Source organism: Gadus morhua, chromosome 1 (assembly GCF_902167405.1).
Source record: "Gadus morhua chromosome 1, gadMor3.0, whole genome shotgun sequence".
NCBI classification, from domain to species: domain Eukaryota; kingdom Metazoa; phylum Chordata; class Actinopteri; order Gadiformes; family Gadidae; genus Gadus; species Gadus morhua.
The window spans coordinates 27,309,167-27,322,931 of NC_044048.1; the positions used below are offsets into that span (position 1 = coordinate 27,309,167).

The window sequence follows — 13,765 nt, forward strand, 5'->3', positions numbered from 1 at the left end:
CTTCGTAAAATACAGAATACATATCAGTTAGCTGATAATGAAACCTCACAAATCATATATATATATATAAATACTAGTATATATACAATTTATTGAAAGTAACAATAAAGAAAAGACTACAACTAATATTTGTAACATTAAATGTTCCTGTAAATATGTAATGAAATGATTAAATAAATATGATTTCTTTTTTGTAATGTGTAGATAGCTACTTTTCTACTTGACATAAGGACAAACTGCTAAATCTAAAGGGAATATGTGTTCCCTCATTCTATATGGTGTCGATATCATGGGAATATTGCATTGAATACTGTAAGTAAGTAAATCGAATAGATATTTAATTTCAATGCAGTTCAATCATTGTGTCTTATTTGGTACTATATAAACCAGTCAGAGAAGTTGTTCTGTTTAAATTATCTGAGAGTTTCATTAAGGAAACTGTACACAAAAAAAACTAACATAGAGAACGACACTGGAAGTGACCGCCTTGAAATCATTGCTTGACAACCACATTGCGTAATCACCGAACAACAATAAACAGGGATCTAGCGCCATCTTCTGGCCGCGTTCAGCACCTGCAGTCACAGGTGTGGAATGGAGCCAGGCAGCAGGTCGGGCTTGTCCCTGCCACGGGCCCTGGCCTCGCTCAGTGCCGGGCTCTCATCTCCACCCTGGAGCCCGCCAACCATGGAGCCCAGGGTGTTGTAGCTGGCTCCTTTGCCCCCGCTGCCACAGTGCTCCACCTGGGCCGAGACGCAGAGGCCAGGCCCGTCCTGGGGCGGCTGTGGGGGGGTGTGGGGGGTGGTGGAGGAGAGGACGGACTTGGGGCTGGAGGGGTTCTCACTCGGGCTGTTGACCGTCACCGCAGACTGGGGGTAGGGGGAGGAGGGGGGGGGTCCAGGGGTTGGATCGTGAGTATAGGAGGGGGTAAGAAGAGGCACGTTGGACATGGTTGGTTGAGCGGCGCTTTCAAATTTATGTTTGTTTGTTGGAATATCCTTCAGTTGTAGTTAACTTCGGATTAATTGAAGAAGACTAAAAATATAAAACTAAACAAAATAGAAATGTACATGAATTGTACAACGGTGAATTCCACATCGATTCAACGTGAGCTGATGAGTTGTGTTATTGTGTTAGTGTAAGTGTGTGTCAGTGTTATTATACCCACATTGGCCACAGAGCCCCGGCTGTTAGCAACTGGTTTCTTCTTGCGGGCCAGGTTGGGGTTCCAGTGGCAGACCAGGCTGTCGTTCTGCACGCTGTAGTTCTTGTGACCCACCAGCCAGTAGGTGTTCATCTTACCTTTCCCCTGAACGGAGCAGGCGTGAGTTAAGGGGAGGCTAACGATTGTTTGAATGAAACAAGACACAGTCTATCACGTAAACATGTAGAGCAGAGTATGGCTCATCGACCGGATCGTAGCCTGAAGGCTAATGAATTGCTGTGAGCACGTTTGAGTCCTTTTTCAAAATGCACTTTCAAAATGCCCTTCAAAATTGCACCCCTGGTCGGGCCCGGTGAGGCTGCTTAAACCAGCCCTCATCCACGCACCCTACCACAGCGCCATACAAGTTAAGCTGAGTATTATGGTTGTGTGTCGAGTAAAGTCTCAAGTAAGGTGAACAGCGGGAACCTTTCCTCGTCAGCCCTGAAAGCCGACACGACCCCACCAGAACGGCGGTGTTACGTGAAGCGTCTAGGGCAGGGATGGGCAACTTTCATGATAAAGAGGGCCAAAATTCTTCATCATCACCATCAGAGGGCCATGTGACTGTGCACTTCAACTAGAAGTAAACTGAGAGAAGCTACACATTTTTGAATTTGTTGGATATGATTTCCTGTATTCTGGTGCATTTTGGGGATGGCCATTACCTACAAAATCTTCCAGATTCATAAATAAAAATTATGTGCGGGCCTGACTGAGTGAGGATGCGGGCCGCCAGTTGCCCATCCCTGATCTAGGGGGAGCGGGGAAGCCGCCGGGAGCCCCCTCACCTTGACCTCGATCTCCCCTCTGAGCTGCAGCTCGTAGGCGTTGTCCTTCATCAGGGCCAGGTAGGTGGCGGAGCTGGCGTGGATCTTCTGGGCTGGTGATCAGGAGCCACAAAAAACACACGCCATGTTATCCTCTGTCATTTCCATTGTATTCTACACATTTGTTTTTCTTGTAGGTTATGTTTTTCCTCAGACATTTCCCATCTCCTCCCTGGAGCTTAATCATTCAGGACAATGGTTGAAACCAGTCCAAATTAACTTTGCTAATGGGCAGTTCTATATGATACAATAAAGTTTACCTGAATGGATACAGATGTTTGTATGGCCATTTGGGAGGGTAGAGTCTGCGTGATATACATATGTTTTGAGTGTTTATACGATTATACGATTTTATGTGTGTGTGTGTGTGTGTGTGTGTGTGTGTGTGTGTGTGTGTCTGTGTGTGTGTGTGTGTGTGTGTGTGTGTGTGTGTGTGTGTGTGTGTTTGTGTGTGTGTGTGTGTGTGTGTGTGTGTGTTCACACATACGCAGGCTGGTGGACTCCATCCTCGAGGCTGTGTTGACCGTATCACCGAACAGACAGTAGCGTGGCATCTTGTAGCCCACGATACCTGCCACGCATGGACCTGAACACGCACTCACACACACACACACACACACACACACACACACACACACACACACACACACACACACACACACACACACACACACACACACACACACACACACACACACACACACACACAGAAGGGGAGAGAGATGCTCTCTTACACTGTGTGTGGGTGTGTGGGTGTGTGTGTGTGTGTGTGTGTGTGTGTGTGTATGTGTGTGTAATTGTCACACATAAACACGTATTTGCGGAGATTGTCATATCGATTCTCATTATGAAAGACCCCTCCTTCAACATAGAAAGACCATTTACAATACATCCTTCAAGTATGAAATAACATCAGGCAGAAGATTGGATGTGGGTTTTATTAATTATCAAATCATCAAGTTTTGTTCGTTATCAAAATACCAGAAAAGAGCCTGTATTTAGCTCCTAAACAATGAGTCATTTATGTTCATTATCAATATATATATATGTATATGTAATAACACATTGAGCCATCAAAGAAATGTAGAATATAAATTGCTAAAGAAAGAAAAGAGATATCTATTAGGGCTGGGTAAGGGTGGCAGAAGAGTGTAGCGGCTACGATGCGGTGTTACCCAGTCCAAGGCACGGAGTTCTCCAATGTCCTCTGCCTTCCTGTAACCGTCTTTGAGCAATGTCACCTGACCCCTCCCTGCTCCTAAGCCCCACGTATCTATCACTGAGTCAGAATGAAGCAGATGTTGGATGAATGAATAGTAGTGATGACGGCAGGGAGTAGCTCACCTGTGTGGATCCCGGCGCGGAGCTGCAGTCTCTGGTTGGGCATGTGAGGGATGGTGACCTGCCGGACCGCAGCCAGCAGGTCCAGAGACATCTTGGCTATCTCATCCGCATGCTTGTCTCCGTTCCTCTCCGGCAGCCCGCTGACCACCATGTAGGCGTCTCCGATGGTCTCCACCTTAGGTCGACCAAACAGTACAGACCGTAGCATTATCACCTCATTATAGCGTCATCCAACTCATCGTCTCAAAATCCACAATATCCTAAACAACTTGGGTGAACCGCATTAACATCCTCCATATCCTTATCCCCTGAGGTTCACCGCCACATTTTCATCATCCCGATGGTCTCCACTTGGGGTCGACCACAACATTGTCCAACTGATCATCCCCAGGTCGACGCTGTACCTTGTAGACGTCGTAGGAGTTGATGCGCGTGTCGAAGCACATGTACAGGCTGTTGAGCATCTCCACCACCTGCAGGGGGTTGCAGGACGCCGAGATGGTGGTGAAGCCCACGATGTCGGAGAAGAAAATGGTAACCTGTAGAAAGACAAAGACGTAGACCACAGAATACATAGAGCACCAATGAGACGGGCCACGACAGTCTGGTTAAAATAGCATTACTCATCAGTATTCTGATTGAACCAACATTAACACATGGTCTGTTTCCACTAGTGTCCCTTCGTTAGTAGTGGTATACCGTAAGTAAACGCTAACTAGTAAGCATTTTTTTTATAAAATCATAATCGCATTCTTACTTCTAAGCATTGAAATATATATTTTTACAGACTAAATATCAAAATATAATTGATAAATCTGCCAAGGAACCTTGACAACCTTGACAATGACATAGCATTTGGTATGACTACTGGTGCCTCTGAGGCCAGTACAAGCCGCCGCAGCATCTCCTATGTCTTTGGAAATAGAGGGTTGGGTTGTTTGGTTCAGTCGCAATCGGTATCTCGCTGTTAAATGCCAAATGCCAGCTTTAAACAAACGTGAAAAAACTGCCTATTGCAAATTGCACTATTCAGCATTTTCTGTCCTCCTTCTGAAACATGTTAGCCCACACTTCTTTTGCTAAAGCGGTTACTGCTTTGGGTTTTCTTGCAAGAACTCCAAATATGTTACATCTGTGTAACCAGAAAAAAATATCAGGGTGAAATGTGGTCACAAAGAGAGCTTGGAACAGCTGCTTGAAACCTCTTCAATGAGCCAAACGCAATTTTCACCCATATATCCTGTTTTATCTCCTGATGAATATGGAATAGGATAATTACGGGCAATTACACAGACAATGGCAACAAAGCTAGCAAATAAGGATCGGGCTAATTCAGTATGTTGCCCAGATCTTGCAAGATAAGCTTTTCACTTCAACATTAACAAGCATTTTTTACATTGAAATGTTTAGATCCAGACAACATTGTTATATTTTTCTCAAGGTGAAATCCCACGCCTGGGGATCACTTCAAACTGTCTGCGGTCACAATCCCTTCATTCTACCCATCGTTCCATTCAATGTGTGTGTTTGTGTGTGTGTGTGTGTGTGTGTGTGTGTGTGTGTGTGTGTGTGTGTGTGTGTGTGTGTGTGTGTGTGTGTGTGTGTGTGTGCGTCTGTGTCTTTGTCGCTTTGTGTTTATCTTTTGTTCATTTCACACAACGCTGGTTCACAGTCTTCAAAAACTAGAAATGCTGAAATTAAAACTGAATTCGCAAATCGAAATGTTTTTTTTTCATCTACCCCATCATACCAAAGCCTTACCATCATCAAGCAAAGCTCCCTAACCAAGGATGTCATCAACACCATTTCATTTCCCCCCACCACACATCGGAGTTTGACTGTAGGCTAAAAGTCTACAACAGCGTGATGGCGCTTGACTCCCAGCCGTAATGTTCCGGGTTCGAACACCCTATGTCTGCAGTCTAAGGCCCAATCCCATTTCTACCCCTTACCCCTTAAGGGGTAAGGGGTAGAAATGGAGGAGATGTAGGCATCCTTGAGAAAGATGCCCTAAACCCTCCCCCCCCCCCCCCTCCATCCATCCCCACCCCACCAACCCACCCGCTCATTAAAGCATCGACCATGGTGTGGGAGTGTGTGGGGGTAATGACTTGTTTAAGCAGCCTCACCTGACCCGAGTCTGATTGGACTCTGGGTGGGCTGGGTGAGGCTGCACACCTGTTGCCCATTGAGCCATCCATGTGCAACATGTTAAAACCAGCCATCATCTCACACACACACTCCCACACATTGTGTGGACCCAGCCAGCGCCCACACATGAGTTCTACCCAGCAAGCACGCACATTGTCGTAGCTCTCCGCCTCCACGTGCTTCTGCTGCCGGAGCTGCTTGGCCACCGACTTGGGCAGCATCTGGTGGAGCAGGTCCTCGGCCAGCCGCCGCTGGCGCCGCAGGTCCTCCGTCTTCTCCCGCAGGCTGCGCGCGTAGTTCTGGATCCACTCGGTCATCTGCTTGAAGGACACCAGCGCCACGGGGTAGATGAGGCAGGCCATGGCCAGCAAGCACACCCGCATGCTCAGCCCCGAGAACAGCTCGCGGGACGCCCGGCGCAAGGCCGGCACCGACCCCTCCAGGAGGCACTCCTGGGCGTCCCTCAGGGCGTGCAGCCCCGCGGCGGGGGGGAGCAGGGGGGGGGAGGCGGGATCGCCGCTGGGGGGTCCGGACGTCTCCCAGGGGTCCTCGAGGAGGTCCGTCAGGTTGGGCCTGAGGTCGACGTTCTGGAGCCAGCAGTCGCTCAGCGTCTCGGACATGACCCTGGCGAAACCAAGGCGGCTGAGTGTGGTGGTCCACTTGAGGCGGAAGCCCCCCGTCCGGGTGTCGGCTGGCGGGAGGTGGACCGCCTGGTCGGTGAGCTCTATGATCGCCTGCAGGAGCCTGGAGGAGAGCACGTCTCTCCAGGCCGAGTATCGTTTGGCCATGAGCACGCTCTGCTCGGCCGTGCCCCACATGTCGAGGAGTCTGGCGATCACCAGGGAAAAGGCCAGGGTGCCGTTTCCCTGCATGTTGTCCTCCTTCCATGTGGAGTTCCGGAGCTCTTGCACGTCGTTATAAACGTCTGTACAAAAAGGCGCTAGGTCCTCGTCACAGGGAAGACCGTGGCTGTCAGTGAGACCGGGCGCGTCATGATCGCAGAGTCCGTCAAACACGGGTACGATAACTTCAGAGAAGGTCATTGCTTCCCACGTGTCGTTGCTTAGGTTTTGCGTCCAAAGACTTCTCATCGTTTGGAGTTTAGCCACGAGTTGCAGTATAGCCATCGTCCTGCACGAGGTCAGTTCAGCGTAGGCTGCTTCTGTGGCGCGCAACAGATCAAAGCTGGAGTTGAGGTCCACGGAGACGGCTCCTAGCAGGGCAGCGAAGGAGAGAAGGCAGGCGGCCAGGATGCGACGGACCGAGCGACTGCTGCCACCACCGGTGATTATGGAGCACCTGCGATGGGATAGATACAAGGTTTACAATTACTAAGGATACTTAGTAGCCGCCCTATACAACAGTATAATTTGATATTTATACAAAAAACAAGCCTGCATGTTTGTTTTTATTATTACTATAGGGCTATAGCCCTATTATGACTATAGAACTTATAGTATTAATGGATTTATAACTGAACCCAAAATAAATACACTTTTTGCCTCGATGAGATAACACCGTTTTGCCTATATGGCCTATATATAAAATGTATGTAACCTATTTTGCTATTTTAAAACACATAAAAACAACTTCTTATTTTTTAATGTTTTGACAGTTTTTATATCATATAAACACACCTGCAGAGTTCACACTCGCCTTCGCCCTCCGTCCCTGGGCCGACTCGCCGCCTCTTGGTCCGCCTGCTCTGGATCTTGGAGAGCGTTCCTTTTAAAGAGGCCGAGGACAAAGTCCCAGATGCGAAACATTCTTTTTTCATGAACTTCAACGATGACATGGGCCTGTTGATCTACAGGGCAGGTTCAGGTCTCGTGTAGGGGCTCCCGGGTACGAGCAGCACCGATCAACATGTATTCCCATTAGAGAGCAGCGGTCCTGACCAGATGCGCGCACCAGAGCGGGTTTGGCTCGATGTGGTTCCTTTCGGCCGGGGGTGGTGGGTTGTGTCAGGGAGGCGTGTTTCAGGGCTGTATTGTTTTGAAGATAATAGTAGCGCAGGCCTTTTATCTCATATGGAAAAAATGTATGGAGCCAATTTCATTATGCTTGTCGCTGGCGCTGTTATATTGTTGTATTGTAATATTGTTTATTTGGCTACGTTCATAAGTAGTTTTTTTAACCGATAATTTTAATGAGGATATTTAGAGATTAATTTTTTTGAGACATGAATGTTGTAGGCTGGAAGAAGGCCCTGACCAGGCCCGCTTATATGTGTTCCTCTGGCACGGATCGGGTCCACGTGCGCACTCAACCACACATCATGCCTGCAATTGCGAACTTAACACAAAAAACAATCATTAATTTCTGAAATTGTTATGATTCATAATGTACCTAACATGCCCTATATGTAATACAGGTCATATTTATAGCTATAGCTATTAATAGCTAGTTTCGATTTGTGAATCAATCTCAGTGTTTTACTACGCGTAAAAGTCAGGGGTGTTCATTGTTATAAGAGTTGCTATTCAATCAATGATTCACTTTATTTTAGGGGATACAAACGATGTCCGACATTTTCTTTTCTTTTCCAGCAGCAATTTATCAGACTTCAAAGAATAAACAGATTCACTACTCTTAGTTATTGTTTGGCACAAAGCGAATGTGGTTGGGTTAGGTGTTAGATAACATCTGAGGAGTATCGACGACGGAGTAGGCTACATCACATTCAAAATCAGATCTTTATTGCTTCAACACCACTGCATATGATCAGATTCAGATTTCGACACACGAAAATGCAGAAACATCAGAAAGGCCTAGCATTAATTAAATATTTACACATTTTAACAGAACATTTCAATGTTCATTAACTTGGTGTAGTTGGAAAACGTACTTTAGTATCACATTATGCTATATCAGAGCAGTGTGGTCTGACTGCAGATATGATCAAAATAAATTACATAAGGCACATTCAGTAGTAAAAAACAAAGGAATAGATTTAAGCCCTTAAATAGCCTACCGAAGAAACAATGTGAATGTGGTGAAATCTGTAAGCAAACATAAATCATAAAACCACTCAATCCGGGAAAGGTGAATATTGATGTGAAAAGTTAACATGGAAACCTCAACAAAAACACTACACACACTTAATGAGACACACATGCAAGCACAAACATTCAACCCCCACAAAATAAGGGTTGTCAATTTAACTTTTTTCCAAATCAACCTGCCTACATGAGCTTCATATAGACAGAATTTAAATCACTGTGGATTTTGGACGAGACATTCACAAAGAGAGGGCAGTTACCTACCCAGACCCTTTCTAGGTATTGTGGCCTTTCATATCAACACATGATAGAATAACAAACAATTAAAATTTTAACTGTCCAACTGCCTACCAAACGGATGACCGTGCAAATGTTTAAAGAACATTCCCAGAAAAAGTAAACATTTTTAAAACGAATTCTTCATGTTCACTGGCTACCCACCTACACCAGTCCCAACAATTTTTCCATTACCATTACAACAATCAAGTAATTATGAAACCATTCACTGGTTTTGTTTTAATATAGGCCATGCACCACCGCCCCTTGGATCTCAATGGGTATCAATGTATTGATTCTAAACGTCCTCTGCCTCCATATTGACTGAAGCCCACTAGTAACACTCACTATCCCGATGGTGGCCAGCGTCCTTCATACGGATGGGTCGTCCTGCGGAAACCAATAGAATCACGTGAACACCGGCACGCCAACGCCCATTTTGATGCCACGAAATGGCCAATTACTCTGCAGGCTTTGTTACTCCTGCTGCCCCCCCTCCGAATTCCCCCAACAAGGGCCACAGGAGAGCATATCAATCATCGCTGCTTTAAAGGATCCATGACCCACAGCTTGACCAGCAACCACCGATCTAAAATGTATTCCCAGAGATACAGCGTTGGCGGGGAGGCCATCTGCAGTACCTGGGGACCCACGAGCTAGGGTCTCCGGCTAAGCGGCAACCTCCTCATTAATGCTGGCGTCCTGGTGAGGGAGGGAGGGAGGGAGGGAGGGAGGGAGGGAGGGAGGGAGGGAGGGCGGAGGGTCAGTACAAGCCACTCATGCAAGGCAAAGCAACGTGGCCGGACTCCCACGCCGTTTACAGTTGTTATTGGAAGCAGAAGAAGAAGCATGCAGAGACATTGAAGAACGGGCAGATCCTGCAGCTGGCCACGCTGTGGACCCTCACGCTGCAGAAGCGCGGCTGCAAGGTGCTGGTGGCGGCGGGCCGACCGTGAGCTGGTTATGTGCATGGGTAAGCATAGCAACAGATCTGTTCAGGGCAGTGGTTCCCAACCTTGTGGGTCGGGACTCGCCACAGGGTCGCCTGATAGATATATTTCATGTAGTAATAATACTTTCATTAGGCTATAAGAGATGTTATAAACGTCACGTATACAAACAGTGTGATGCAATGCCATGGTACGTTCACAGTGACAATGTTACCTCGTTGGAAATTTAAACAGCCTAAAAACTTGGTCAAAGCGCAAAAAAAAAGGTTGAGAACCACAGGTTTGGGGGAAGAAGGAGAGAAGCAAAGCTGTGTGTTGTGTCAGTTTAATCAGGAGTGAATCAATAGAAAACACCAGCCAAACAAGGACAAGAAAATAGCACAGAAAAAACATTGCAGATGAAGGGTAGCAGATAGTCCTTTCAAAAACATTTAAGATTGTTCCCCCAAATTATGTGTTTTACACAGACATTTAGAGGAAATGCATGACTTTACATTGACAAAAAAATAAGTATTTGTTTAATTTGTTTTCTTTGTGTCATCAACAGACAAAAAGGTATTTTCAATTCAAGCTGCTCGCTAAAAGAAATTTATGAAATAAATAGAAAGAAATAGCACACAAATATTGGACAAACTGCTTTACAATTGAAGGCACCAGGAAATGTTTAAATAAAACTTAAACTTGGCCCACCTAGTTCTAGGAAAGGGTTATTTAGGTATGCATTAGTTTGAAATGCATCAAGAAAAACGCTACATATACATTAAAGTTTGATTAATTTTGATCAGCTGTGTCAACACAAATTCGAGGGAAAAGTGGCTTCCACTGTATGCAAATCTTACACGAAGGACAGTCAACTCCTGGTACTTTCAATGCAAACTAAGAAATATGTTCGCAGAGACGAATACACATCTTAAAAGATAGTGGTTTCATTGATCTCTTACTGTAGCCTATTTCGCACACAGAATCCCTCCATCCTCTCGACTGAGGGGGAGACGAGAAAATGGCGAGGGTGGGGGCATGGGAGTTGCGCCAAACTGGAAACCAACCAAACAAAACAGCAGGGGAACGTCCACAGATGGGGAGAACCCGATAGCAGGAGAGAGCCCACACCGTGATCAAGGGGAAAACAGGAGCACCAGCAGGACTGGTAGAGGGGGGAAATAGAAAAGTCTTGGCCACCACAAGCAGGACATAGGAGGCGATCGAGCGGCCGGCAGGGCTTCCCCAGCAGAGGGCGCTGTGTGGCTGTGTGTTTGCGGGGCCTATACCTTGCTCCGGAACAGGGGCTTGGCGCCCGGGCCGCAGTACTCGTTGTAGATGAGCTTGAAGAGGAAGAGGTGGAAGAGGGTGATGAGCGACGCCACGCTGAACCAGAAGAGGAAGGGCAGCCCCGGGTAGCGGTTGGCCATATGCTCCTCGTGGGCCAGGATGGCCTTGAGGTGCAGCGTCTGCCGCAGGTCCTGCAGGTGCCGGAGGTCCGTGGAGATGTAGAGCAGCGGCGTGATGGGCTGCGTCACCATCACGGGGAACACGTGCCCCTTGACCTCCGAGGTCAGCTCCACGGGCTCGTTCAGGCAGCCCGCCTCGCAGGCGTACAGCTTCACCGGCTTCTCCTGGGGCTTCACCGACACGTGCAGGAAGGGCTTGCCCACGGTGTCCAGCAGCACCGCCAGGTTGATCAGGTCCTGGTTGTAGTGGATGCCCCGCAGCGCGTAGCTGTTGTGCAGCACGTCGGGGTCCGCCTGGAACTGCAGGTGGTTCTCGGTGAACTGCAGGCCGCCGAAGCTCAGCACCATGCCCTGCATGACGCCGTGGGCGCCCGCCGCCACCAGCACCTTGCAGCCGCGCTTCTGCAGCGTGAGGGTCCACAGCGTGGCCAGCTGCAGGATCTGCGCCGCGCTGCCCAGGTGCTCGGGCCACAGGTTCTCGGCGTGCATGGTGGCGTGCCCGCTGAAGCAGTGGTCGGCGTAGTTGAGGCTGGACTCCAGGGCGGCGCGCTCCTCCTCCGGCAGACGCCGGTCCAGCAGGGGCGCGGCCGTGCTGGAGAGGATGTAGAAGAGGGTGGTGTTGACCGTTCGGCTCGAGGGGGTGTGGGCGTCCGTGATCTTCCTCATCTCCACCCCTGGAGGAGGAACAGAGGGGATATGGTTATGTCAACATCGGACCGGGAGTCCTGTTGAACTACATGAGCCTTTAGCAAAGAAACAAGAGCGCAGTTTGCACCAGCGTATTACCAGGCAATGGTCGAGTTCAATTGAGACTAGACAAATGGGATTTCTGAAAATCATTATAATAGAAAATATAATCGCTTATCTAGTCTATACAATGGTTTCCCTCACAGCTGAAATCCACACAAAGCAATAATTACCACAATATTTCCACCGTTCATGGTGCTAAAATCAACATAATGTCTAATATGTTTATGTTTATCGTTTTATTATGTTTATTATAATATTGTCGGAGAGTGGTTCCCTACTGACCGGAGATGAAGAGCTCCAGCCAGGCCTGTCGGTGGTCCAGGACCAGCTTGTCCACGTCGGCCCGGAGCAGCTCCGCCAGCTCCTTCCGGGCCCCGTCCCGCAGCCGGCCGAAGGTCTCCTCCGCCTTGGACGCCTCCACAGGCTCCGAGGTCCACACCACCGACAGCACGCTCTCCCGGGCGTCCGACTTCGCCGCCACCTGGATGCGGCCGGACAGGTTTGTGGTCGCCACGACGACCAGCACCACCTGGTTCTTCTGGACCGGCACGCGTCCCGACGAGATGATCACCTCCTTGTCCTCCATCTTCTCCACGGAGGAGGAGAACCGGCTGCCGAAGGGGGGCGGCTCCACCGCCACCTCCAGCGTGGCACTACGCTCAGACGGGTTGCTGACGTGGATGCGCTGCAGGTAGACGTTGGGCCGGCTGCGGTGGGCGATGAACTCCTCCCGGACGGTGAGGCAGTCCCGGGCCAACTGCGAGGTGGCGGGCAGGAGGCAGCGAACCGAGAGGACCGAGCCCTTCCGGAACCATAGCATGGTGGCCCGCGCCTCTGCCCGCTTCCCCGGCAGGCTGACGGCTACCACCGGGGAGTACTCCGTCTGGTGGACAGGAGCCGAGCCAGGCAGGGGGGAAGAGGCCACCCACAGTTTGTTAGAGTCAATGTCGACCAGAATGTGGCCGTTACCTGATACGAAGGGTGTGTCCACACTCTCCTGAGCGGCGCTGTAGATCCCCTCTCCTCGCTCAACCAGCGACTTCCACCTGTGGATCTCGTTCTGTAGGCACTGGCCCGCCACTCCGCCGGACTTAACCGAACTACTGAAAAACCTCAAGCCGCGGTCTTCGCCCAGGTACCAGTAGAAGATCAGAAACAGCAAAAGTCCTATGAGGAGTCGTCTTGCCCAGCTGCTCGACAGCAAGCCCGGCAGACCCTTTAACCTTTGCTGGAGCCACATTGTGCGTTAGAAGGTTTGACTCCTCGGAACTTCCTCACTTTGCAATCGGTTTGCAAATACCGTCCTTACAATACGTTGCGCCTACACTTCTACACCGACTATGCAAATCCCTAACGAAGCTTTGATATCAAACGTGAACCATGCTAACCGTGATAGGCTGCCATCTGCGGTATGAATGAGCACGTAGTCATGGTCTAATGCAAGCTGTGCATTCAGCAAACCTGTCAGACAGGCTTTGTTATGTTAAGGTTAGCTTACGTTAGCTGGCAAAGTGAAGTAGCTCCCGATTAAACTTGCGACTTTTTTCTTACATCGTGACTTCCTTAACTCGCTGTCAATGTCGATCCCATTCATGAACAGGTCACCCTATGCTCGAACCTCCACGAATATACATGTTTCGTTGCAGAAATATAGTTTTTTTTCTTCTCGGGACATGAACTGTTTGCAAACATCCAATATTTCGTCGACACTTCTGGTTAGACTGCCGTAAAGGGGGTTGGGGTCGACATGGCAACGACCGTAAATGCCGTAAAATACTTTTACGGCAGCGTTATGTATCTTGCTCATGTG

At 48.7% G+C, this 13,765-nt stretch overlaps 2 protein-coding genes across 4 annotated transcripts; both read right to left on the reverse strand.

Annotated features, from left to right (window-relative positions):
- Nucleotides 1–212: 212 nt before the first annotated feature.
- On the reverse strand, nucleotides 213–7,295 carry LOC115541776 (uncharacterized). Its single transcript, XM_030353652.1, has 8 exons — nucleotides 7,186–7,295; nucleotides 5,682–6,828; nucleotides 3,783–3,917; nucleotides 3,379–3,553; nucleotides 2,522–2,620; nucleotides 1,996–2,087; nucleotides 1,169–1,309; nucleotides 213–869 (listed from the first exon to the last, which is right to left on the reverse strand). Exons 1-8 carry the CDS (start codon nucleotides 7,293–7,295, stop codon nucleotides 582–584), a joined length of 2,187 nt encoding a protein of 728 aa, XP_030209512.1. The 3' UTR covers nucleotides 213–581.
- Nucleotides 7,296–8,206: 911 nt separating this feature from the next.
- On the reverse strand, nucleotides 8,207–13,696 carry kiaa2013 (KIAA2013 ortholog). 3 transcript variants are annotated; one of them, XM_030351848.1, is made up of 4 exons: nucleotides 12,238–13,696; nucleotides 11,026–11,879; nucleotides 9,449–9,509; nucleotides 8,207–9,197 (listed from the first exon to the last, which is right to left on the reverse strand). In XM_030351848.1, exons 1-3 carry the CDS (start codon nucleotides 13,193–13,195, stop codon nucleotides 9,477–9,479), a joined length of 1,845 nt encoding a protein of 614 aa, XP_030207708.1. In that variant the 5' UTR covers nucleotides 13,196–13,696; the 3' UTR covers nucleotides 8,207–9,197; nucleotides 9,449–9,476. The 3 variants fall into 3 exon arrangements, with proteins under 3 accessions (XP_030207708.1, XP_030207714.1, XP_030207700.1); XM_030351854.1 differs by lacking the exon at nucleotides 9,449–9,509; XM_030351840.1 differs by having other exon boundaries at nucleotides 8,207–9,509.
- Between the last annotated feature and the right edge of the window lie 69 nt (nucleotides 13,697–13,765).